The 23,994-nt window shown below is 36.2% G+C and overlaps 1 protein-coding gene across 9 annotated transcripts in view; it reads right to left on the reverse strand.

Annotated features, from left to right (window-relative positions):
* The window catches only part of COP1 (COP1 E3 ubiquitin ligase), a 256,822-nt gene that overhangs the window by 59,162 nt on the left and 173,666 nt on the right, over positions 1–23,994 (reverse strand). The window contains exon 16 of one of the 9 annotated variants that reach the window (XM_042976916.1): positions 18,025–18,134. The exons of the other annotated variants lie outside the window; for them this stretch is intronic. Coding sequence (XP_042832850.1) covers positions 18,127–18,134 — 8 coding nt within the window. The 3' untranslated portion in view covers positions 18,025–18,126. Of the gene's footprint in view, positions 1–18,024; positions 18,135–23,994 lie in introns of those variants that run through there. 9 annotated transcript variants of the gene reach the window in all.

A 23,994-nucleotide genomic window follows, 5' to 3' on the forward strand; every position in this document is an offset into this window, starting at 1 on the left:
TTTAGTAACTTTACCCAGTGGTGTGAGCATCTCCATAAATCAGTTTTAGAACATCTTCCTCATCCTAGTAAGATCCCTCATGCCCATTTATCACCCATTGCCCTCGGCAATCAGTATTATCTAACTTTCTCTAAAAATTTATCTTTTCTGGATATTCTATACACATGGAGTCCTACGATACACGGCTTCTATGTATGGCTTCTTACGCTTCATATAATGTTCTTGAAGTTCATCCATGTTTTAACGTATGTCAACAGTTCATTCCTTTTTTTTTTTTTTTTGATCATTATTTTTGAATGAGAGCAAGACTGCGTTATCAGGGAAGGGGCAGAGAGAGAGAGCGGGAGACAGAGAATCCCAAGCAAGTTCCACACTGTCAGCACAGAGCCCAATGTGGGGCTTGAACTCACAATTGACAGATCATGACTTGGGCTAAAACCAAGAGTTGGACCCTTTAACTGACTGAGCCACCGAGCCACCCAGGCGTCCCAACAATTCATTCCTTTCTATTGCTGAATAGTATCCATTGTATGGATACACCACATTTTGTGTACCCACTCACCAGTTGAAGGATATTTGTTTCCACTTTTTGCCTATGGAAATTAATGCTGCTATGAACAATCACATTCAAGTCTTTGTGAGAACATGTATTTGGGTCCCATGTATATACCTAGAAGTGTAATTACTGTGCCACATGACAGTTTTATGTTTTTTTAAGAAACTAACAAACTGTTGACTTTACCATGTTACATTCATAGAACCAACATATGACGGTTTCTTTACATGAGTTCTTTGAAAATTCTGGATACAACTTTTATAAGACAAAAGTTTTGACAAATATTTTCAACCACTCTGTTGCTTGCCTTTTTAATGTTCTTAACAGTGTACTTTGAAGCCCAGAAACTTTGAATTTTGGTAAGGGCCGATTTATCTATTTTTTTTTTCTTATAAATCCATAAAACACTTTAATCCAAGGTCTTAAAGATTTTCCCTCCATTTTTTCCTTTTTTTTAAGTTTATTTAACTCTAAAAGAGAGGGCAAGAGCCTGAGTAGGGGAGAGGCAGAGAATCCCAAGCAGACTTGCCACTAGCAGCGCGAAGCACGACGCGGGGCTCGAACCGACGAACCACAGTATCATGACCTGAGCCAAATAAAGAGTCAGGCATTTAACAGACTGAGCAACTCAGGAGCCCCTCTATTTTTTTTCCTAAGTTTGTTTTAGGTCTTACATGTATGGTTTTTTTTTTTTTTAAGTTTATTTTTCTGTATGGTATGAAGGAGAAGTCAAAGTTCATCATTTTGCATGTGGATGGAGATGCATCCAGTTGTCCCTGCATGATCTGAAAACAAACTTCTCTAATGAACTACTTTAATACCCTTGTTGAAAATGAACTGACATCTGGATTCATAATTCTAATCAGATGTAATCTGATCTACTGTAGATCTACATATATGTTACCTTCTGCCAGCACAACAAAGTCTTGTATAACTGTAGCCTTTATTTAAAAATTTTTAAATATTTTATTTTTGAGAGAGAGAGAGAGAGAGAGACCGAGCATGAGTAGGGGAGGGGCACAGAGAGAGGGAGACACAGAATTCAAAGCAGGCGCCAGGCTCCAAGCTGTCAGCACAGAGCCTGACGCAGGGTTTGAACCCACAAACTGTGAGATCATGACCTGAGCTGAAATCGTACGCTTAACCGACTAAGCCACTCAGATGCCCTGTTTTTTGTGTTTAAGATTAAAAAAAAAAAATCTTTTTAATTTTATTCTGTGTGTGTGTGTGTGTGTGTGTGTGAGAGAGAGAGAGAGACAGAGAGAGAGAGAGAGAGAGAGAGAGAGAGAGAGAGAGAGAGAGGCGCAGGCATACACATGTAAGCCAGGGAGGGGCAGAGAGAAGAAGAAAGAAATCCCAAGCAGGCTCCACACTGTCAGCACAGAGAGCAACACGGGTCTCGAACCCATGAACTAAGAGATGATGACCTGAGCTGAAACCAAGAATGGGACACTTAACTGACTGAGCTACCCAGGCACCCCTAGGAATTTATTTATTTTTATTTATTTACTCATTTATTTTTTTTAAATTTGCATCCAAGTTAGTTAGCATACAGCACAATGATTTCAAGAGTAGAATCCAGTAACTCATCCCCTTCATATAACACCCAGTGCTCATCCCTACAAGTGTCTTCCTTAATGCCCCCTTGCCCATTTAGCCCACCCCCTACCCACAACCCCTCCAGCAACCCTGTTTGTTTTCTATATTGAAGAGTCTCTTATGTTTTGTCCCCTTCCCTGTTTTTCTATTATTTTTACTTCCCTTCCCTTGTGTTCACCTGTTTTGTACCTTAAATTCTACATGAGTGGAATCATATGATATGTCTTTCTCTGACTAATTTCACTTAGCGTAAGACCCCCTAGTTCCATCCATGTAGTTGCAAATGGCAAGATTTCATTCTTTTTAATTGCCAAGTAGTACTCCATCATATACATATACCACATCTTCTTTATCCATTCATCCGTCGATGGACATTTGGGCTCTTTCCATACTCTGGCTATTGTTGATAGCGCTGCTATAAACATTGGGGTGCATGTGTCCTTTCGAAACAGCACACGTGTATCCCTTAGATAAATACCTAGTAGTGCAATTGCTGGGTTGTAGGGTAGTTCTATTTTTAATTTTTTGAGGAATCTCCCTACTGTCTTCCAGAGTGGCTACACCAGTTTGCACTCCCACCAACAGTGCAAAAGAGTTCCGCTTTCTCCGCATCCTTGTCAACATGTGTTATTACCCGAGTTGTTAATTTTAGCCATTCTGCCAGGTGTGAGATGGTATCTTATTGTGGCTTTGATTTGTATTTCCCTGATGATAAGTGACATTGAGCATTTTTTTTTCATGTATCTGTTAGCCATGTGGATGTTTCTTTGGAAAAGTGTCTATTCATGTCTTTTGCCCATTTCTTGGATTATTTGTTTTTTGGGTATTGAGTTTGATAAGTTCTTTATAGATTTTGGATACTAACCCTTTATCTGTTATGTCATTTGCAACTATCTTCTCCCATTCTGTCGGTTGCCTGTTAGTTTTGCTGATTGTTTCCTTCGCTGTGCAGAAGCTTTTTATTTTGAGAGGTCCCAATAGTTCACTTTTGCTTTTATTTCCCTTGCCTCTGGAGACGTGTTGAGTAAGAATTTGCTGTGGTCGAAGTCAAAGAGGCTTTTGCCTGCTTTCTCCTCTAGGATTTTGATGGCTTCCTGCCTTACATTTAGGTCTTTCATCCAATTTGAGTTTATTTTTGTGTATGGTATAAAAAAGTGATCCAGGTGCATTCTTCTGCATGTCGCTATCCATTTTTCCCAACACCATTTGCTAAAGAGACTGTCTTTTTTCCATTGGATATTCTTTCCTGCTTTGTTAAAGATTAGTTGGCCATATGTTTGTGGGTCCATTTCTGGGTTCTCTATTCTGTTCCATTGATCTATGTGTCTGTTTTTGAAACAGTACCATACTGTCTTGATGACTACAGTTTTGTTATACATCTTGAAGTCCAGAATTGTGATGCCTTCAGCTTTGGTTTTCTTTTTCAGTACTGCTTTGGCTATTTGGGGTCTTTTCTGGATCCACAAAAAACTTAACACTGTTTGTTCTAGCTCTCAAAGATTTTGTTTTTACATAATTTCTACACTCAATGTGGGACTCGAATTTACAACACCAAGATCAAGAGTCTCATTCCTGACTGAGCCAGCCAGATGCTCCATAACTGCAGCTTTAGAATTCTGAAATTCAGTAGAAACGGTCCTCCAACTTTGTTCTTTTATAAAATTTTCCTGGTAATTTCTGTCCTTTAGCATTTCCATATAAATTTTTGGATCAGTTTATCATTTCTTGGGGAAAAAAACCTGCTGGAAGTTTTATAGTGACTGAGTTGAATCTATAGGTCAATTTCAGGAGAATTACCATCTTAACAATATTAATGCATCCAATCTATGGACACAATGCATCTGCATTTATTTATCTTAATTCCCCTCAGCAGACTTTTGTAATGTTCAGTGTATAAGACTTGCACTGACTTTATTAAATTTATTCCTTAAGTATTTTATTCTTTTTGATGTTATTCTGAACAGAATCATGTTGTTATTTTTGGATTGTATATTGTTCATGCACAGAAAGACTATTTTTTATACTGATATTTTATTCTGTGGCCCAGCTAACAATTATCAGTTCTAATCCTTTTTCTTTTTCTTTTTTTTTAAGATTCCTCAAAATTTTCTACATATGGGATGATGTCACTGCAAATAAAGACAGTTTAATGTTTTCTTTCAGATCAGGACATCTTTTATTTCCATTTCTTCCCTGGCAATATTAGCTAGAATCTCCAGTACAGTGTTGAACCACAAAGGCAAAAAGTGAAATCCTTGCCTTGTTCCTAATTGTAGGGGAAAGTATTCAGTCTTTCACTAGTAACTATGACTTTCACTTGTGGTTCTTCACAGAAACCCTCTGTCAGATTGACAAAGTTTCCCGCTATTTGTTTAAGAGTTTTAATTATCAATGGGTATGGAATTTTGTCAAATGCCTTTTCTCTCTTTATTGGGATGATTGTGTGGTTTTAGCTCTTTATTCTATTAATATAGTCTATTACATTAATTGATTTTGGGATGTTGAATAAATCTGGTACTCCTGGGATAAATCTCACACTGACATAGTGTATATAATCTTTTAAATATGCCATTGAATTTGGTTTGCACGTATTTCATTCGGGGAATTTGCATGTGTATTCTTGAAGAATATTGGTCTGTTTTTCTATTCGTGTGTATTTTGGGCTTCTGGTTTTGAAAAGTCTTCAGGGAACAACTTGTGAAGTACTAGTGTAATTTCTTACCATTTGATAAAATTTACAAGTGAAGTGATCTGGGTCTCTGCTTTTCTTTGCAGGAAGGTTATTAGTTACTAATTCAATTTCTTTCCTTTTCATACGTCTATTCAAATTTTCTACTGCCTCTAAGCCAATTTTCATAATATGTGATGTTCTAGAATATTTTCACTTCATCTATGTTATTAACTTGGCATACAGTTATTCCTAGTATTCTGCTGTAAACCTTTTACTATCTGAGAGGTCAGCGGTAATCTCCCTTCTTTAAATCTTAATTTTAGTGACCTTTTTTTCTTAGTCTACCTAAAGGTTTGCCAATTTTGTGTTGCTCTTTTCAAACAACCAATTTTTACTCATTTACTCTACTTTTTTTCCTGTTTACTATTTCATTATTTCCACCCTATAATTTTCTTCCTTCTGCTCATCTTTGGCTTGGTTTGCTATTTTATTCTAGATTTTTATGGTGAGAGCTTAGATTATTAACATCTTTCTCATTTTTAATATAAACACTTGAAGACGGACATTTCGTCTAAGCACTGCTTCAGCCACTAGCACAGATTATGATGTATGTTTTCATTTTCATATACATTCACTTCAAAATACTTTCTAATTTCCCTCACAAGTTCTTCTTTGACTGAAGGGTTATTCAGAAATCTCCAAATATTTGTGGATTTCCCAAATTAACTACTAAGGTCGATTTCTAATTAAATTCCATTTTAGCCAGAGAACATGATTTGGACTATTTCGAATTTATATGAAATTTACAATTTATTCACATTTATTATATGACCTCATATGTGATCTATCCTGGAGAACGGTCCATGTTTGCTCGAAAAGAATGTACACTCATTCTGTTGTTGAGTGGAACGAGTTACACGTGGGACTATCAGGTCACGCTGCTACTGCCATGCAAGTATTCCGCGTACCAGCTGCTTTTCTGTCCAGTTGTTTCATTATTGACAGTAGAGTCCTTAAGTCTCCAACTACTTTTGGTGAATCGTCTATTTCTCCCTCTAATTCTACAAATTACAGTTTCATGCATTTCAAAATAGTTTGTGAATATCTGTATTTATAATTGTTGTATCTTGCTGAATTAATCCTTTTATCATTATACAATGGCTTTGTTTCCAGCACCAATTTTTACTTACAGTCTGTTTTGTCTGATTTAAATACAGCCATCTCAGCTTCTTCTTGGTTACCATTTGCATGCTACATCTTTTTTTATCTTTTTACTTTCAATGTGTCTGTCTTTGAATCTAAAGTGTATCTTATAGACGGTACACAGTTGGTTCCCGTATTTTTTTTCATCCATTCTGCCAATCTCTGTAGGATGGAGTGTTTAATCCACTTACATTTAACATAATTATTTATATTATAAGATTCATACCTGCAATTGTACTTTTTGTTTCTCCTACATCTTTTTTGTTTCTACATTTCGCCCCTGGCCTTTTTTGTGTTAAAGAGCTGTTCTCCAGGATAACACTTGTGTTCCTCTGTTGCTGTTTTTTTATTATATTTCTTAGAAGCTATTTTCATTGTGGTTTTCTGGGGATTATAGATTATAATTAGCATGTGAATTTAAGAAAATTTACTTCAGATCATCATTAATTAATTTTAATATTATGGGGAAATTTTGCTCAAATATAGCTCTTCCCCTCACTTTTCCACCCCATCCTCTGAGCTATATGGACATACATACTACATCGTTTTAGGGTACAAGCCCACGAACACAATTTTAGAACTCCTGTTTTACTCAGTTGTCTTTTAAATCAGTCAGAATTGTTACCAAAAATACATTTTAAACTATCTTCACCTAGTGTTTTTTATTACTCTATATGGATTTTCATTTCTACCTCATATCCTTTCCTTTCAGCCTGAAGGCCTGTCTGTGGTGTGTCCTGAACGGTAGGCATGCTAGAAAAGAACTTGCTCAGTTTATGTTTATCTCTGAATGTGTTAAATTCTTTATTTTTTTCATGGATTTGTTTGCTGGATATTAAATTCTTTTGACAATCTTGCTTTCAGCATTTAGAATATATTACACTGCCTTCTAGCTTTCATGGTTTCTGATGAGAAACTGCTAATCTTACTGAGGATCTCTTTTATGTGAATTGCTTTTCTGTCGCTGTTTTCCAAGATTCTCTCCCTACCTTTGGCTTTCAATAGTTTGAACTTGAGGTGTTTAGGTATGCATGTCATTGAGTTTACCCTACATTGAGCTCACTGAGCCTCATGGGTGTGTAAACTGATGTTTTTCATACAGTTTAGGAAGATTTTGGCCACTTTTTTCCTTAAATATTTTTCCATCCCTTTCTCTATTCCCTTATTTTCTGAGAGTCTGTTTATGTTGGCATGCTTAACGGTGTCTCGCAGGTTTCCAATCCTCTATTCATTTTTCTCCATTCTTAGACTGGATAATCACTACTGACCTAACTCCAAGTTCACTGATTCTTCTGCCAGATCAAATTTGCTTAGGAGTCCCTCTAGTGAATTTTTCATTTCTGTTATTATACTTTTCAACTACAGTATTTCTATTTGTTTTTTTTTTCTATTTTTCTTAATACTCTCTATTTGGTGAGATATATTTTTTAAATTTCTCTTTCATTCCTTAATTGTGGTTTAATTCATTGAATACTTTTATTAACAGCTGCTTGCAAGTCTCTAAGTGAAAGCCCAACATCTGTGATAGTTTCTACTAACTTTTCCTGTTTTGTATATGCCATAGTTTTTTGGGGTTTTTTTGGTAAAAAGTAGACATTTTAAATAATAAAATATAACTCTGGAATCAGTTCCTATCTCCCTCTCCTGGGACTTTTGTTGTTGGTGTTGTTGCCACGTATTGGTCTAGAGACTTTTGCAGAAGTGACTCTAGTCTGTAAATCCATGCTGTATGGAACCACTTAAGTCTCACTTGGTTCCTTTTGTTTGTTTGTTTTAATGTTTATTTATTTTTGAGAGAGAGAGAGAGAGAGAGAACGAGAGAGCATGAGTGGGGGAGGAGCAGAGAGAGAGGGAGACATAGAATCTAAAGTAGGCTCCAGGCTCTGAGCTGTCAGCACAGAGCCCGACACAGGGCTGGAACTCACAAGCTGTGAGATCATGACCTGAGCCAAAGTCGGACGTTTAATCAACTGAGCCACCCAAGCACCCCAAACTTGGTTTCCTTTCTCAAAAAAAAATTTTTTTTTTTAACCTAGCTGAGTGAAAGTTGTTCTTAGGTCAGTATCACTGAGTAGTCACAAAATTTTCTTAAATGTTTTGAGCTAGTACATCTACTACCCTTTGCCAAGGGCACCTGTGTATTAGGGCATCCTTTCAAAGCTCAGGCAACTTACAAATCTCTGTTGGTCTTCACAGGTAAGCAACTGGAGCCCTCTCCAATTTTTCCTGGATAATTACACTGCCCTGACAACCATTCTACATCCCAGGAACACATTAGAGCTTTTTCAAAAGCCCCTGTGGCTGTTTTGTTGCCCACATCTTCCTTTTAAATTTCTGACTCAACTGTTTGCCCCATTTGGTATCACAGCTTAGACAACTGTGATACTACGTCTGAGTGTTTTCAACAAGACCTTGGGTATAAGTCTATTCCCACGGAGCCTCTGAGTCAGGTCAAACATAAAAACATCCCGTGAATGTGGCTCTCTCCAGTGAGTTCTAAGTCAGGTCAGATAGTGGGGCTTTCTGAGAAGCTCCTGAACCAATTTTTTCCCAATACTGACTACAAGGCTGCTTGGTTTCAAGGATTATATACCACAGAGTTAGCTCATTTTTTATACATTTGCCTGTATTTCTGTTGCTTATATGGAAGCGTATTCCTACATTTTGTTTTCTGTTTACTATTGTAATTGCATTAAGTAATCACCTCAAATGACAGCAATCAGCTTATACTGTGGAGGTATAAATGTATAGCTGCAATCTGGCAAGTGCTAAAGTAAAAATGGGGGAGAGTCCTGTTTCAAGTGCTGTGCTCAGGTTAAATGTATCAGTTACAAAGATTAAACTTCTCTTTTGCACTAATAATTCAAAATGGAAAAACATTTCTAGAAAATAAGGCTTTGACTTCTGGTTACCTTATCAATTGAAAATAATCTGATATTATAAAAATAGCACAGTACAGTATAAAAATACTATCTTATTTTCAGGTTACTAAAAAACAAAAGGAGTAGGTAATATATTAAAAATGTAGGGATATAAGTAAAGGTTAAATTATCTCACTGTGTACTGCAAAAAGACTGTACAGTAGCTGGGTAAGAAAAGTAGTGTAGAGACTAAGTATAAAACGGGCAATGTTCCTACAGACTTGGCAATCTCAAAAGAAACTGTGCTACAATACTCAGAACCAGCTATGTGCAGTGGTGATTTATTTTCAGCAAAACATATACTACTGCAAAAAAAAACCCACCATATACTACTCCATCAATTATTGTTATTATGTCATCATGCTGCTATTGTCTTTTTTCAGTTTTATATTTTTACTGTACTTAACTAGTATTTGATTTGACTATAAGTTGCTTAAGAGCTAGGAACATAAGAAAGTGATCCATAGTTTTATACTTGTACATACACTTTAGTAACATTATGATAAAAATAGTTTATATCAGAGGGGAGAAGTCCTCAGTAATTTTCTTTTACAAAGCGAAATCCTTTCTGAAGTGTCACCGTAAGTTTTAAAAATATTCTTAATAATTTCAGGATTTAGTATATGATCACATTTCTATGTCTTTTATTTCCCCCAAACTTATTTTGAAAATTTTCAAACCTGCAGAAAAGATGGAAGAGCGATAAACTGAACAACTTTGTACTTTTCAATCTAGACTCACCAAATGTCAATATTGTTACCTTATTTGCTTTATCCTTTCCTCTACAAATAAACAAACAGACTCTTTTTCTTCCCCATGAACCATTTGTTAAATAAGTTTCAAACATCAGGATATTTTACCTATAAAAACATCAGCACCTACCTTCTACAAACAAGAAGGATTTCGACAATACCATTATGTCATATTCAAGAAAGACTGATAAGAATACAATTTAATACATTCTATATTCAAATATCCCAGCTGTTTTAAAGAAACAAAATCCCGAGTAGCTACTTATTTATTTAATTTTGTTCAGGGGTCACTCACTATATTCAATTTCTATGCCTCTTTGTTGTTTTCTGTATAACAACTTCCTAACACTGTTATTTTTGAGCATCTCAGGTAGTTGTTTTGCAGACAGTTCCACATTCTGAATATTTTCTCACCATTACGTTCATGTTAAATATTTTTGACAAGAATACTATAAAGATTATGTTCCTTCCTACTGCATCACATGGCATATAATGTTTGTACCAACGGTGTGGCAAAATTTGATTTCTCAGTTAAATGCCCCCATGGCCTTGTCAATGTAAAGAAAATTTGTTTCTTTTATTTGAACCAAATTATGCTACATACACAACCATTAAGAGGAATACCAACAGAGAATAATTTCCAGTAAAATTAGTAATTTTCCTGTAGGGATACCACAAATAAAGTGTTTCACTATTAACAAGGTAATCATTATTAATATGCTAAAATTATAGGGTGAAAATAATCTCTTTGGAATACTGTAAAAATATCTTATTGAACTTAATATTTAATGAAGAGTTCATTACCTTTACTAAAGTAACAATAAAACAACTGTAACTGAGAAGTTAAAGTTTTTAAGTGTAGTTTATGACACAGCCATGCTAGACCGTGTTCCAAAAAGGAAGCATACAAAGGAAACGGGTTCAGTCCATAAACAAAATGGCCAGTGGGAAATCAAACTCAATTTTAGAAATCTTGAATTCTATTTTCAGGTTTCCCAGATACTTGTGAGCTTATAAAACTTTTCAGTGTCCTAGCTTTTGGATGTCACCATGATGGGGCTGGGGTCAGAAAGTAAGCTGAAGAAATAAAGTTTTCCTTAGGCAGGGCAAATAACTTCTGAGTATTTTAAAATACGCAGGTCCAGGGGTGCTGGGCTGGCTCAGTCAGTAGAGTACATGACTACTGATCTCAGGGTTGTGAGTTGGAGCCCCATGGAGGGGGCAGAGTTTACTTAATTTTTTTTAAAAAAGTAAAAGAAAATGAAAATAAATACATAGGTCCACTAGTTACTGATATTTACTTCATATAGATAACATTACTGATTTTAAAAACAATAATTACATGATTTGTTACTGCCTTTAAGCCTTCACGGATATCCTAAAATACGATGTTAGAGATCTGAAAGAAAGCTAGTCTTTGGAAAGAGAAGGATCAAACAAGTATAAGTTACATAATACAAATGCATACGAAATACTGTGGAAGCATTTCTTCTTTTTTTTTTCTTTTTAAGTTTATTTTTGACAGAGACAGAGTGTGAGCATGAGCTGGGAAGGGGCAGAGATGGAGACACAGAATCCGAAGTAGGCTCCAGGCTCCAAGCTGTCAGCACAGACCCTGACGTGGGGCCTGAACTCATGAACTGTGATATCATGACCTGTGCCAAAGTGGGACACTTAATCGACTGAGCCACCCAGGCGCCCCTGGAAGCATTTCTTTTTAACACCCACTCTGGATTGGTTGTTAGATCTTGTTCATCATTTGGGAAAGAATCAATCAGCAACTGTCATTGCTTATTCTTTACCAAATACAATCGGCTCGGGTTCCAGCCTAAATAAAACCTCAGACATAGAAAATTTAGCGCAGTATTAGTTAGCCTTTATGAAATACCCCTCTAATTCTTACCAATCTGCAAAAGATATACAAGTAATTGTGAGCAATATTGTCACAAAAATAGTAATTACTTATCTGTATATTAGATTAAGCCACAATCATCAAATAGTAGTTAAAAACAAACAAAAACAACTTTCAATTCCATATGTGAAACACTTGGAAGTCACTTTATCTTAATACCAAATAAAAGGTGAACAGATTAAAACACCAACAACTCTTTCCGGATTCCTAAGAGAGGCGACAGCTGTACTCGTTGAAGAGACAGGTCAATGAATGAATTAATGAATAAATGAATAAGCCCTGACTCGTGAGGGGAAACTGTCATAGAAAACAGTGTCTAGATAAAAATCTGATCTGTAACTGATGAACTGCTAGAGGCTCAGTGTGAACAAGTCTGAGAGTTAAAAACTCCAGAGAGACCCACTCATAGATGTCCTCCACAATTCTGTTAGATTTATTTCCCAGAGCTTGATCAAGTTCACAGAGTATCTTTGGAGTAGCAAAAATACTCCGTATGATGCTATAATGATGAATTCATGTCATTATACATTTGTCCAAATCCATAGAATGGACAACACCAAGAAGGAAGCTTAAGCTAATCAATGGACTTTGGGTGATTATGATGTGTCATTGTGGGTTCAATAATGTTACAACTGTACCTCTCTGGAAAGGGATGTTGAGAATGAGGGAAGGTATGCATGCGTGGGAGTAGGAGATATATGGGGAAATGTCTGCATCTTCCTCTCAATTTGCTGTGAACCTTAAACTGCTCTAAAAAAAAAATAGTATTTTTTAAGAAGTCTCAGTTATATATATTTTCCCTAAACATTGATTTAAAAAAATCTCAGTTATAAAAAAAAAGTAGCAGAAACATTTATATGGAAGTCCTCCTTTGCCTAACTTATTTGAAACCCCAAGATACAAAATAGATTAAAGTACAGCTGCTCTGATTACAGCCCAAGTAGGAATAGGAACCCTTTTTATACTAAGCCTCTTTTCTCCCTATCTGCCTGGCCTTCCTTTCCACCACTCGACTCCTGAAGAAACTCAAGAAATATAATTCAAGGGGCGCCTAGGTGGCTCAGTCTCTTGGTTTCAGCTCAGGTCATGATCTCACGGTTCCTGGGTTCAAGTCTGGCATCAGGCTCCAGGACAACAGTGTGGAGCCTGCCTCGGATTCTCTCTCTCTCCCTCTCTCTATGCCCTCCCACCTCTCAAAATAAACAAACTTAAGAATGAAAAAAAAAAAAATTAAAAAGAAAGAAGTAATTTGAAATGAAATTACTGTATTGATGAATATGAAAAAAAATATTTTTAGTTTTCCATACTGTTCTTCCCCCCCCCCCTCCAGGGAAGCATTATATTAATGAATTCCAAAGCTCACGGGTAAACAAAAACTTCTACCCCTCCCCCCAAATCCAACTCAAAATATCAAAAATAATAGAAAAAAGGTTTAACATTTGTATTTATTTGAATTTATCTGAAAATATATACATAACATATTAGTTGTGGAATATAGTTTTATTATCTTACTGCAATAAAGATTAGAGGTAAACATAAACCACACAACCTAAAATATTCAGAGCATCTAAGATATTAAATAAGCACAAACTGTAGGCAAAAATTCCTGATCTCACAGTTTGTCTGCTTAGTTTCTATATAATAAAATGTGAGTTACTAGGGAAATTTAAAGACCTATTTTCCTCTTGGCAATATATTTTTTTTAATGTTTATTTATTTTTGAGACAGAGAGAGACAGAGCATGAATGGGGGAGGGTCAGAGAGAGAGAGAGAGGGAGACACAGAATCTGAAACAGGCTCCAGGCTCTGAGCTGTCAGCACAGCTTGAACCCACGAACCGCGAGATCATGACCTGAGCCAAAGTCGGACGCTTAACCGACTGAGCCATCCAGGCGCCCCATTGGCAATATTTTTAAAAGTCAGAATTTTATAAAGTCGTTCAAACATCAAAAATCTAAATCTAGAGGCAATGTCATCCAAATCTTGAAGTCTCAATTTTAGAAATGTAATATCTGGCATGTCCACACTAGAAACAAAGCGCTGAAATCCGTAACTCAAAATGCAGTACAAAATTATTTGCTCAACTTGGCCCCCGTTTGCTAAGTTTACACAGCCAAACTAAGCAGCTGCAAAAGTATCTGAACATTGATTTTGTGAGAATTAATTTGTTCAGTCTTCACTGATGAGCTTTACTTCAATCTCTTTTCACACACTTTTGCTTTACAAAGTCAAAAAGCAAATAATGCTAATAATGACTAATGAATATCAGAGACACTTAATTTTTTTTCATTACTAGAAAGGCATTATTAAAACAACTCCTGTCCATCACTCAGAGGCCAGGCTACGACAAAGCTTCTGGAGATTTCTCCATTTAGATAGGCGAATAGACAGGCAATTACAACATTCTAGGCAGGTCCACACCACCCTTTCCCTTCCCACTAACTCTTTGATATCTAGGTCCCTGAGGCCAGCAACTTTCTATCACTACCATTAATGAACCAGGCAATGTGACTTCAGCTCACATGCTCAGTTCTCTGGTTTTAATCCTCTGCTCTTTCTAACCCTTTGTGATTTTAATACTTTATAAGCTCTGAATCTAAAATAATATTTTACATATTTTATCTAAAATGTTTGTTGACAGAGGATTTTCAGTTTATTTTGTCTATCATATTGTTAGAATCAGAACTCCCTTCTGAGTTATCTTATTACTTTCTTTGACGTAGCCATTTGAGGCAAGATTTCAAAATAAAAAACTGATTAACCCTCAACTCAGGTCAAGTAACTAATTTACTGGTGTGTTTCACAACTGTCCCTCCATTTCCAGGAGCACTTTCATCTGACCCAGGGTGCATAGAGATCTGTATTTTAAACAATGTGCCAGAATTATTAAGTCTTTGTATAGTAGTAATATAATAAATTAGTTTTTCAATCATACTCTTGCATGGAGTCTAAAATGGAGAATTTAAGTGTAAAAGATAATGCAGATTATCAAAATATATCCTATTATCTCAATAACAGTTCACAAGAAAGATTTATTTTTCTTTTACTGGACAGATCTGAGCCTTGTGTTTTCTAAATGCTGTTAAAACAGAGACTTAATATTTTAATGCTGTTATGTTCACTAGACAACAAAGCTTTCTTACTGGGACATATAAAAGGCCTACATCTACATTTCCAAATTCTTGTTTCACCAATTCAGAAATTTGTCAATATCTTTTTATTTTTTATTTGAGAGGGAAAGCACGCATGCGTGCGTGTGCATGCGCGCGTGCACGCACACACATGCATGTGAAGGGGGAGGGGCAGAGAGAAAGAGAGAGAGAGAGAGAGAGAGAGAGAGAGAGAGAGAGAGAGAGAGAGAAGGGGTGGGGGGAGGGAAGGAGGGAATCCCAAGCAGGTTCCGTGCTGTCAGCACAGAGCCCAACGCACAGCTCTATCCCACAAACCATGAGATCATGACATGAGCTGTAATCAAGAGTTAGATGCTTAACCAACTGAGTCACCCAGGCACCACTGTAAATGTCTTTAGTATAGTTACTACATCCCCAGGGGAAGGGAAAGGAGAAGGAGTAGACGTAAAACTGCTGAGGAATAATCTCAAAACACCAACGCTTGGTCTCCTCTCTGAAGATTACAATTTGGTAGGTTTGAGATAGAAACAAGATAAAATTTTTCAGTTTCTCAGATTTTAAAAGCTATTGTTCTAATGCTATTTTTCACAATATATTGTAATTTATTTGCTTGTCTATCTTATCTAATGAGCTGTGACATCAGGAAAAGTAGGATTATTTTTTATTTTTGCATGCACAGTAACAAGTAAATTTTTTAAATGTGTTTCTGAAGTTAATAAATGAATGCTATAACTCTAATGAAAAGAATTCCAGGCACTCTGGTAAGTGTGACAGAGGGGAAAATTTTTTTTTTTAGAACGGTTACAAGGTCAAGCTCCTCTAAATAATCAGTACGTACTTTCCTTCTAGGTACTGAGAAACCTTTAGATATATATTTCACGTTGTAGAAGTAGATCTATAAGTAGAACTGCAGAGTGCAAAGTCTACTGAGTACATGTGCTTATGCTGGTCAGTATCACACCAGTCTACTAAGGATCCAGGGTGTAACTAAGTATCACTTAACTGCAATCTCACGGATGTTTCATACGACCAAAGCTTCCCAAGGCTGACGCTCTCATTCCATGTGTCTTCCAACAAGCTTTTATTCAGAATCCAGTATTCCAGAGTTATATCAAGTGGCTGGTTTCGTTTTTATTTTTTGCAATTTAGATCTGGTGCAGATCCATCTTTTTGTATCCATTCCTCCATCATCCACCTAAATATCTGTCCATCCATCTGCCTATACAAGTAGGGTTAACATCTTCTATCCATCAGGTGCTGAGTTACCTAAACCAGCTTTTGGTTGTTTGGAAAAAAATCTTTGTCTTCACTTGTGAAAGATTTTTTGGCTGGATATAGAACTTTGGGTTAAATTTCTTTTAGCACTTTATTTTTATTTAAGAGAGAGAGTGAATATATGTGCAAGTGGGGGAGGCACAGAGAGACAGAGAGGGAGAGAGAGAATCTTAAGTGGGCCCCACACCCAGCATGTAACCCCAACCCAGGGCTCGATCTCACCACTGTGAGATCCTGACCTGAGCCAAAATCAAGAATCGGACGCCCAACTGCTGAGCTACCCAGGTGACCCTCTTCCAGCACTTTCAATGTGTCAGCAGCTCCACTGGTTTTTGGCCTGTATAGTTCATGATGAGAAGTCTGCTATAACTTTTATATTCCACTTTCTATATTTCTTTCATTCTGACTACCTTCAAGAATTCACTTTGTTTTCAGTATTTTGACTATGACTTAACTAGGCATTTTGGGTCCATTTTTTATTTTATCCTCTTTGAGGTTCTGTGAGTTTCTGGTATCTGTGATTTGTTACCTTTCATCAGTCTTGGAAAACTTTTGGTCTTTATCTCTTCAATTTTTTTTTCCTTTTCTCTCCTACTTCCACAATGCTAAATACAAGTGTGTTTTAGTATCCAACAAATCTTGGATACTGTGTTGTTTTTCCCTCCCACTCTTTTTGGGTAATTTTTATTGACCTACCTTCAAGTTTATTTAGATTTTTCTTAGATTATATCCAATCTGCTAATGAGCACATCTAAGAAGTCCTCATTGTTAATATCAAGGTTTATATTTTAGTATTTCCATTTCACTTTTTAAAAATACTTTCCATCTCTCAACTGAAAACTCTTCATCTTTTCAAGTATATTGTCCACCTTTCCTGCTAGATCCTTTAACATAATAATCAGTTATTTAAAAATTTCTGTCTCATATCCTAACATCTGGGTCATCCATAAATCCATGGATTTCTTCTGAGTTTTGGTAATAGAATGCTTACTCTTACTTGTCTGTATGTCACATACTTTTTTTATTAAACATAAGAGATCACATACAGAACAGTAGATACTGAAATAAATGGTATTTCTGCTTGGAAATAAATATACCTCTTTTTCCGTAAGGCCATTCGTGTAAGGGGATCAATCAATCTAGTCAGTGGTTAAATAGCATTTCAGTTTCAGTTGTTAAGCTGGCCATTAAGGGTACCACAGGCTTCAAATCTTTCCAATCATGAGCTATCATCACCTCGTGCTTAGTGTGGATCCTGGTCGAAAGAAATTTTTCTCTGTATTCCTGTTCTACTCTTACCTTTTTATCAGTTCCTGCAGATCAGCCTAAGAGAGAATCTTTCTCCATGCTCTTCTCCCTCCCTCAGTGGCAGAAGGGTCTTAACTTGTTCCTTTTGTTTTATTTGGTTGTTTTTATTTTTTTTTTTGCTTTTTGTAGTAGGATTCCGTTTGGAGCAGGGGATCTCAGTTCTTCTGGTCCATCATGAGTCTTAGGAAGAGTTCATATGCCTGAGCTTCCAATGTGGGGTCTTCTTAGCATTCCAAGCCCCCGCCATCATGGCAGCCAAATTCTACATATATCTTGTGCATGTTTTAGGCAAGAGAGAGTTTCATGCCACTTCATCAGTGGTAGTAGATCTCTGCTTTGCACTGATGCAGGATCCTGGGCCCAAGAAGTTTTCCTTGTTCACTTCCAGTAGCTTAAAGTTTCTGCTCCATATGAGAAGAGGATTCGGAGAAATGGGTGATGTCTTGTGCTGGTCTTTCGGTAGGGACTGATCACTTTGTGAACTCCTGCATGCCTGATGTAGGCTATTGCCCTCACCCATTCTTTCTTGTTGGAAGCCAGTGGAGTGACATGGAGAAGAGCATATGAGTAAGTGGGCACTCCCCTTTTGTTTCGGGCTTCCAGTTATTCTACACAGATACGCCAACCCACACGTGGCCTTTAAGAATGCATTAAAATTTTAGCTCATTTCTTCTTACCAGCTTCTATGGTGGCTACTTCTTCCTCTTGTGGTCTGCAATTGGTGAATAGTTCATGTGTCCCATCCTTCCTTGGAGGGGCTTGTCATTCCTTGGAATTCAGTTTCCATGCCTTGTGACCTCAGCTCTCTGACAGGGGTCAAGAAAAGTTATAATTTTGTAGCTCATACAGCTTTTTCTATTTTCAAGATGAGAGTAACATTTTCTGGTGGTTTTCTAGATACAAAGCAGAACTCCCAAAGCGCCTATCGACAGCATTTTCTTATCATATTTATGAAACACACATTCTAAATTCTTACATACTTACAAAAAAAACTACACTGGTCCTGCCTGGTGCAGTGTTTCTTTTCACTCACACCAATCTATGATAGTAACAGCTCAATCTTTCCTTGTTCACACTGCAGCAGCACTTTTAAAGTATCCTGGCTAGAAAATTTTAATATATATACTGGCAAACTTGGCCTCACAGTCAGTTGGTTGTCATACTGACATCAGTATCACTATATAGCCAGTTAGATATAAAGTCTGATAAAATGACTAAGGAAAAGAATAAACACAAGGTATAAATATAAGAATAATTTCTAAGTTTATGGAAGGTGAAAACAGTATTTTCTCAGCAAAATCTCAGATATTTTTATTGGATTAGTAATCTGAAAAAGGCCTTTACCTAGGTTTCCTGGCATGGTTAAGAACTGACAGGGAGAGTTAGTAAGAACTACAGTGAGCTGGTGGTGATGAAAATAAATCACAAAATACATGTGTGAAGTGAGAGGAAGAGACATAAACATGGGTTTGAGAGTGACTGGTAAGTGCAGAATGGCAGGCAGGACTAGAGAAAAAAAGAAAAGAAAGGAAAGGAAGAAGAAGAAGAGGAGGAGACAGAGAAAGAGGGACCTGACAGAAGAGGGGAAGGAGGGAGGTAAGGAAGAGTGAAGGCAAAGAGAATATGAGAGAGAGAAAGAGAAGGGAGAAGAGAGAGGAGGAAGAGAAGAGAGAAAAAAAGGAGGGAAAAAGTTGAGACAGTAAAAGAGAGCGCTAGAGAAAGAGAGAGCATGAGCAAGCGTGAACATGTAAAAAAAGAAGTTTCTGAGATGCTCAACTTTTTCTATCCACAGATGGTTCTATTATAGTAGACGAGTCCAGGTTTCCAGATTCCTGTATGAACGTAAGAAAAAAATCCCAGATCTCACCAAAACTCCTTTCTTTAGGTCATGAAAGCATATTTCCTTCCAATAAAAAATATTTTGTTTTTTCATTGAACATTGTACAATAACTCATTTAAAACTTAATCTGTCAATGGGGCGCCTGGGTGGCTCAGTCGGTTGGGCGTCTGACTTCAGCTCAGGTCATGATCTCACAGTCCGTGAGTTCGAGCCCCGTGTCGGGCTCCGTGCTGACCGCTCAGAGCCTGGAGCCTGTTTCAGATTCTGTGTCTCCCTCTCTCTCTGACCCTCCCCCGTTCATGCTCTGTCTCTCTCTGTCTCAAAAATAAATAAACGTTAAAAAAAATTTTTTTTTAATTAATCTGTCAAATAAAGCACTTACCTAGCACCTAATTTTTGACCAGTAACAGCCATTCATTGACTCTCTACCATCTAGAACTATCCACTCCCATCATCTCCCCAATTAACCAGGTAGACTCACAGACTTCTACTTTTTTGCTTAAAAGAATACTGTAAAACTACAGCCTCATAAATTTTAAGTCAGTGTCTAAAAGTTCTCATCACATATTTAAATATTTGCAAGAGTTGTCATTTATAATATATTAATGTGGTGACATTTTAAAATATAAATTTAGTGTACCTAATGAAATCTAAATACCACGGTGATTTGATGTTCAACATCATCCTTTAAAAAATACATGAATAAGCTATTCTTTAATAATGGAAAACTTTACATACTCTTTTCCTTGAATTTACATAGACATTCTCCTTGCAAAGTAAAATTTATCCAACTGATTTCATGCTTTTTATTCTATCTTACTTATTCTCTCTTCTCTGGAAAAAAAATGAACATTAACCTCATTTCCTGTGACCAAAATGCTCTAACTGTAAGAAATTCTTTCCATATGAATTATCATTAAAATTATTAGTTGCACACAATTGATAAATAATACAACACACTTTAACAATTGTATTATTAAACAAAAGTAACATTTTATTGGAAATGTATATTTTCAAAACGGGGTTGTGGCATCCCCTCTCCCTGTGCCCTCTGTCCCCATTTTGTTCTGGTAACTGTAAATAAATATTATACACTCTTAGAATTCTATTCTTATTGTCCAGCATTAATTCTATTCCTCAGGTTAATTTATTTCTATAGATATGTCATAGAAATGGAAATTTTTCTCAATTTTTTTAAATCCCAAATTTATGCCAAAAATCTCATAGTAATCTATCGTCAAAAAAAACCTTTTAATGATTTATTATTTTGATTAGACCATCTTTCAATTTTACTGAATGCAAAATTTATAACCTTGTTACTTAGTAATTAAGAGTAACTGAAAATCAACATTTCTGCAAAACACTTAAATGCTTTTACCGGTATCAAATCAAATATACAGGACCCTAATCCTTTATCCCAAGTAGTTGGAGCAGATAAGTTTTACAATACTGAATTTTTCTGATTTTGACAGGAAATATGCTTCATATTATGTACCACTCCCATTAAGGTTTATGTCAGCATCCTGTAATCAAATATATTACTATTACTGCTGGAAAACTTACGAAAAATTATACTAAGGTGTGTGTGTGTATCTGCTCTAGATATGAGGTCATCAAATGAGCAATGAATTTCTGGTATTCAAAGCTTTCTGGATTTTCACACTGCAGATATTGGGAGTGTGGATCAGTATTAATTATACCTGTTATTGTGGTGCCTGGGTGGCTCAGTCAGTTAAGCGTCTGACTCTTGATTTCCGCTCAGGTCATGATCTCACAGTTCATGAGTTTGAGCCCCACACAGAGCTCCTGGATGCCAGTGCAGAGCCTGCTTGGGATTCTCTCTCTCTCCCCGTCTCTCTCTGCCCCTTCCCCACTCTCGCACGCATGTGTGTGTGTGCACGCTCATCCGCTCTCAAAACTAAAAACAAATTACACCTATTATTACCATAGTCTCAGAAAGGTTGCAAAAACTCCAAATACTGCAATTTTAATACAGTTTAGCCTACAAAGTGTTTTGGGTGCACTATTTCGCTTTGTGCTTTTGTGTTATTTTATGATTTAAATGTATTTTTGTCAAAACCTGACAGTGTAGATTTACTTTATCAGCTTACATATTAAAAACAACTAGACTTATTCTGCCAGATTATCTTTTTGAATTCAAACTGAAGTGTTAATATGCATCCCTGTAATACCACACTGTTTTTCTGAATTCTGATGCTATGACAGATAAATGGATAAACAGGGTGCAAAGTTTATTGCCCAAAGGAATAAGAAGGTCCACATTCAATACCTGGTGCTAATAAGCTCTCAGCTTTGCTTCCCCCAGTGATACTTAAGAATAAGGAACAATGCATACTTTTCTACTTCCACTGCTGCACTCAACCAACATCTAAAGTAAAAGCACTATAACACAGTATAAAATATACTTTCTTTAATGCCATGTTTCACTCTTAATAGAAATCTCTATAAGAGAAAAAATGATAGAAAGTTACTCTAATAATGACATTTTGAATCATCCCTTTGATAATCCTGAGGTTTTTATAGCCTGGAACAATGTACCATATTACAATTCATGAGGATGTGAGATATGCTTTTCCTTTGGAAAACAGGAAAAAAGCTATTGTAAAAGTTGAAGTCAAAAGGACAACAGGCATGACACCTCACATGTCAATGTCAGGCATATCAACTGGCACCTGAAATTCGGGGATCTAAAACTGAATCTTCTTAAATCTGTTAAGTTTCTACACACATTTGAAATACTTCCAGTGTTCCATCAGGATGTTCTTACTCCAGTTTGAAAGCTTCTGTTTTACATTACATACCAAGTATTAAAGTGTATCTTTCCACACATGAAGATTTTTTTAAAGCATGTGTATAAAGGTACTACAGTGATTTTATGTTGATTTTTCCTATACTTTCAGACAAGGGGAAGCCGGTGAAGGTAATATAATAGGCTACGTGTATACTGCCACTCTGTATGTAATGATTTTTTATAGACAGAAGATGATTAGTTAGAGCCTTGATAATTATGTAAAGGGCCTTTATTCCCTCGATACCATACAACTTCATAGAAAGTGTATTAATCAGCCACTGCCACAGAACTGCTGTGTAATAAATACTCCAGAATGCAGTAGCATAAAACCTTCATTTATTCTCAACAAATGAGGGATAGCTTAGAGTTGGCTGATTTCAGTCCAGCTTGTTTGTGTGTCTGGAGGCTGAACGATTTGGCTGGGTTAATAAGCAGGTACTGCTCCAAGTGTCTTCCCCCGCCGCCCCCACCCTCCTCCCGCCCCTGGACCAGCAGCTGGCTTGAGCATGTTCTCCTCATGGTAATGGCAAAGCGGCCAAGGCAAGTCACTGGTCAAACACAGAGTCAAGGGTGGGTGTTTCCCACAGCAGAAAGCACTATTTTATGGCAAAGCACACAGATACAGGGAGGGGTGAAGAATTGAGACCATTAATGCAATTTAGTATCAACATTAAAATCTAAAACCTATCTTTCAGCATCGTACAATAGCTTAATATTGATTAAAAGAGACTAATTAAATTGGCTCTGTTGTTAAAATTAGTAGAATCTATAATGTGGTTTATACACCTTAAAATTAATTCAGAACCACTAATGGAAGAAGTATTAACAGGTGCTAGCACTGTATTTATGCACTGAAGGTAACAAAAAGATGAGATAATCATCAATCAATGGAAAGAAAGCTGGCTTAGACAAGCTTTCACGCTCCTGGCTTATAATACTGACATGGCAATCTATACATTCTATTTTAAGCTAGGATCACTGGGGGTAGGGGGAATCTGGTCACATGTGATTTAATTCAATTTAGCCCATTAAGATAATATTTTAAACACAGTCTCTATCTGTAACTCAGATACTAGTGGCTAAATTTTATATTTTCTGCAGCAGCCCTTTATAATACACAGTATCTTCTTAGATCTTCATTCTAATTTTCTCAAGAAATAATCTGTAAATTATGATTCATCACTCTCCTGTGTTAAGTATATTTTAAAAAATCTAACCTTGCAAACAACGTGAAAACACCAAATAAATGTTTAAATTCAGAAAAAGGATTTCAATTTTCTAACATGAGTTTTCCAAAATATTTAAGGTATTGCATATGACCAATTTTCAATAATCTATAATATATAATAGTAAGCCACACTTAGAAGTCAATATTTTAAAACCTCAATGAGGAAAAACACATTTTCTGGAACCCTTTCAGTAAATCACATAACAGGACGTAAAAACCTTCCTCCCCTATCGAATCCATATTTGAATACGCAATGGTAATCTTGCTTTACTCTGGCATTGGGCTTATTCAAATAATTTCCTTAAATATAACTCATGCTAACTGTAGGTGCTTACAAAAAAAAAAAAAAACATAAATGATATAGCTCAACCTAAAACCTTAGTGAACCACTGGGAATGAAAACAACAAAAACTGAATCGTTTTGATGAAGTCTCAATCTTTCACAAAGAAAAACTTGCGAGAGACTAGTGTATCTGTTCACTTATAGCTGCCAAAACATCAGTCAACTTTAAGAAGTTTCCATGGAAATATCTTAAAAGTCACCAAGAAAAGAAACTATTTAATGGTACTTTCTATAAATGTCTATATGCTAAATTTTTTGCATTGTTTGAATTAGTTTACATTTTTTACAACTTTTTAAAAAACTTTGTGACTTGGAAAAATAGCCTGCATACAGAAGAGTCTATACAACATATGTGAAGTTTCAACCTCGTAACTAGTAAACTGGTTACAAATACAAACATTCACAAATTTTAAAAGCCTCCTGTACATCGTATTTCTTCTCCA

Source organism: Panthera tigris, chromosome F3 (genome assembly GCF_018350195.1).
Source record: "Panthera tigris isolate Pti1 chromosome F3, P.tigris_Pti1_mat1.1, whole genome shotgun sequence".
Classification (NCBI taxonomy): Eukaryota; Metazoa; Chordata; class Mammalia; order Carnivora; family Felidae; genus Panthera; species Panthera tigris.